The 3911-nt window shown below is 40.2% G+C and overlaps 1 protein-coding gene across 1 annotated transcript; it reads right to left on the bottom strand.

The window, feature by feature from the left end:
- Positions 1-440: 440 nt before the first annotated feature.
- LOC102522170 (disintegrin and metalloproteinase domain-containing protein 29) lies at positions 441-2652 on the bottom strand. Its single transcript, XM_006189557.2, has one exon. It carries the CDS (start codon positions 2625-2627, stop codon positions 441-443), a length of 2187 nt encoding a protein of 728 aa, XP_006189619.1. The 5' UTR covers positions 2628-2652.
- Positions 2653-3911: the final 1259 nt, after the last annotated feature.

Below are 3911 nucleotides of genomic sequence, written 5' to 3'. Positions count from 1 at the left end.
TAGACAGACAATGATGTTGATCTGGGTTGAATTTTTAAAGAAAGGGTATTGCAACTAAGTATAACTGCCACTGTGAGATCTGTCATTGAGGTAACATTGACATAGAGGAAGCAAACAGATCTCCCAGATTTCCAAATTCCCTCTCATTCACCCTATTACAGATTCCTGTAGGAGGAGGGCTGATGCAGCAGAAATGTGATTCCTACAATGCAGAGTACAAAATGGGAAGGGGCTTTGGCACTGAAAAGCAGTAACTTAAAAACTGGTACACCACCCATGTGCCATGCCACTTTCTAGAAAATATAAAGAAATAAATTTCAGGAAAAATAAAACTTCTGATTGTTTAAGATAAAGAAGAAGAAGTGGAAGCATTCTAGGAGTTACCTTTATTTCTTTTAATGCATACCTATTCAGGCATATCTTTTTGGTACTAATTGTTTTTATTTCCCACGTGGAGTCTGAGTTTTTTGCCTTGATTTTTCAGGTCGAGGCTGAATGTTTCCTTTTTTTTCTTTAGGTTTTTTCTTCAGACAAGTGTAAATAAGACAACATAACAGAAGTAACAACAAAAGAAGACATGGAAATATCAGGTAAATCTTCTTTATCTTCTTTCTCTTAGGGGGTGGGCCGCTGTCGACACTCCCTCCGTGGCCTCTTATTAGGCAGTTGGGAGGGTCCCACAGGTAGTTGCAATGGCAGTGATGTTTATTGTTGCAGATCCCCCTCATGTTGCAGAACTTGGGTGAACAATCACTATCCAAGTGAGAAAGATGAACACACTTCTTTTGGATGCAGACATGTTCTGGGCCACACTCTGTGCCATCGTTCACTTCACCGATGTCAGGTATGGTCATCCCAATGTGGTAGTCTATACCCCAGCAGGTGGTGTTGTTGACACGAGTCCCATGCACAGTAGAATGATCTTTCAGGCGGGGAATTTCTGCCACGCTATCACACTGAATTCTCCCACACAAGCTGTCCGACATACTGCATTTTAGATATGTGAAGTTCTCAACTCCACAGTTACCAAAACGATCACCTTGAGTATTTACTTGTTTGTAACAAGTGTTTTTTGCATTCTTGGCCTTTTGGCCAAAAATTTGCCTACACTGAGTATCACGGTCACTACACCTCTTTTCGTAACAGTAGGCGCTCTCGTTACAGGGAATTCCATCCTCTACGTATACGTCATCTGGGCACATGTGGGATGTTCCATTGCACCACTCTGGAAGGTCACATTCGTTGACCTCCTTCCTACACATTTCCCCTGATGGTAAGAAATTGCAGTCCTTGCAACAAAGCCCAAAAGCACAAGCAGACCCAAAGCTCAGAGTGCAGTTTGTCAGACAACAGGCATCTTTTGAACAGCTCTGCAAAGATCCACAGTCACACTGTTCTCCTTCTTCCACAACACCATTCCCACAGCGCGTCCTTGAAAATATGTCCTTTGTGTATATAGTGTAGTGCAAACATTTTGCCGTATGTACAGTATATCCCCAAAAAAGAGAGTAACTGCAGTTGCTAAATTTGACTATTGGTGGGTTGTCAGCATTCATTATACATCTATAAAAACCTTCTGCACACACACATGTTACTTCATCATGAGACATACCCAAATTATGACCTATATGATGAGCCATGGCGATCGCAATAATGGGCAAGGTTTTGCCTCCAAAGGAAACAACTGCACAACTAAATTTTGATCTACACATTCCTGCAATGTAGCCTAAACCAGTCAATCCTCTTAATGTTCTGTTTATAAACAGGTGTACGGTATCATGGGCTATGCGGGCATCAATGTTTTCAGCCTTCCATTCACAAAAATCTCTCAGAGATCTCTTTACAGCATCCACTTCAACGTGATTTTTTTCAGTCCAGATCTCCATACCAAACATGAACACCTTAATACCCATATCTTCATAAATGGAATCCACTATATTTACAATAAGAAATATATTCTCCTTCAACTTTGTGACATTCTTTTTAAACTGATGATATAGAGCATTGTCCACCACGACTGCAATTTCAACAATGTACACATGGACCCACCAGCCTTCAATACCACTTTGTTTCAGAGTAGAATTACCAATCTCTTGAAACTCAAATTGGCTTACAGTTTCCTCTTCCATAATGCCAGATTTCATGGTTGGGAATTGAGTCTCCTCACTGTCCATTTTATATACCAGATGCTCAAATTTGGTAGAAAAAATCTTGGGCTTAATTTCATAAACAACATCATTTATCTGTAATAATCCTTGAAGGCCACCAAAACAGGTACTGAGGGCAACCAGGGATTCTGGGTCCCCTTCCACATAACCATGATAGTAGCAGTCATTCTGGACAAAAGGATGGTCCTCCAAGAGAGCACCCTGGTCTGTGTAGGTGAACACTGGAAGGTGTCTGGACAGCAAATGCTTCTTGACCTTCATGTGTACAACATGTCTCTGGCCCCCAAAATGTAGGCTGTAAGAGAGCCAGCCTTTAGGCTTCATGCCTCTGCTAGTGTCAGGTACCTTCAAGGGAATCACCACTTCTGGGGGGCTGTGATATTGAGGGTGCTCAGCCTGAGTGTGTCCTGAAAAATATAGAAACACCCCCAGCCAGTGTAGCAGTGGTATGATCCTCATGTACAACAGAACTTCAATTACAGTCATTATGAAGCTACTATAATGGTAGCATTAGTCCAGAGAAGAAAGCAGGCAGGGCTGAGAGTCACAGATGGTCTGGCTCCTTATTCTGAGCTGGTTAATGTCCAGGGATAATCATTAAGTATTTGGCTTCTGGCGGAGTTTAACCATTAGAGTATCATCAGCCCTGTAAATAAAACAAAAGGCAACATATGGATGGGGGTAGTTAGAAACGACCTGATAAGGAGAAAGAGAAAAGTGTGCAATAAAAGTGATTAGTGTTTTGATCAAGGGATGACTCTAGAAGCTGCACAGAATTTGCTCTTAAATGTTAATAAGGCGGGGGGGGTGTATAGAAAAATGGGAGTGTATAGAAGTATATAGAAAAATGAAAACTGGCCATAGATTTATTGAGCTTGGATGATGGGCAATTAAGGATTCATTATACTATTCTCTAAATACATGCATATATGTGAACATTTCCACAATAAATAGTTTTTTTTAAAAAAAAGATCTTAAGGGTGAGATGACCATATATATTGGATGCTGCGATTGTCCTAATTTACACATGTAGATTGGAATCAGTAATAATACCTGTTTTTGTCAACCTCAAGTGATAAATTAGTCAGTTACCTAAGAGACATGTTAAACAACAACAACTCTCCTGTTATTTTAAAATCCCTTTAATGATACTTACCACTACCTCTGTAGACCACATTTAGTTTTCTTTTATCTTTCTTACATTACTCTCCTCACTAGACTTGTTAGATTGGAAGTACTCAAGAGCATTATCTGTGCCTTTCACAAATGATAGCATCTCCTATAATGCCTAGCTTAATTCTTTGTCTAGTAAATAATGGTCAGCTTGACTTTTATTGTTCCCTGGAGTGTTACTCAAAAGGTATTTACACTTTATTGCATTTTAATGTAGCACATTATTCAACAACTGTGGCCAATTTTGTTTCTGGAACATAGTAGTAGAGACTCAGTTTTCCCTGCTTATTCTCTCTACATACATCTAAATACTCCAGGTATAATTCTGTGGAAGACACACAAAAAGCAAAAGACAGACTGGCTAGAGACCTCTAGACTTGAGGAATGGCACCAGGGTGCATTCCCTGGGCTTTCTTTTCATCGCTCATATGTACCCTAAATTGGGTACTGGGGAGGTCTTTAACACAGGACCATCAACAGGCATAGACAAAAACAGACAAGCAGAAGACTCAAGAATAGTTTGCTCTTTCTCATCAAATGACAGGAAAAGCTCAGTGAAGAAGCAGTACG

The sequence above is a fragment of the Camelus ferus genome, chromosome 31 (assembly GCF_009834535.1).
Source record: "Camelus ferus isolate YT-003-E chromosome 31, BCGSAC_Cfer_1.0, whole genome shotgun sequence".
Classification (NCBI taxonomy): domain Eukaryota; kingdom Metazoa; phylum Chordata; class Mammalia; order Artiodactyla; family Camelidae; genus Camelus; species Camelus ferus.
Note: the sequence above shows the minus strand (reverse complement) of the source record. Positions and strands in the feature narration are given on the sequence as shown.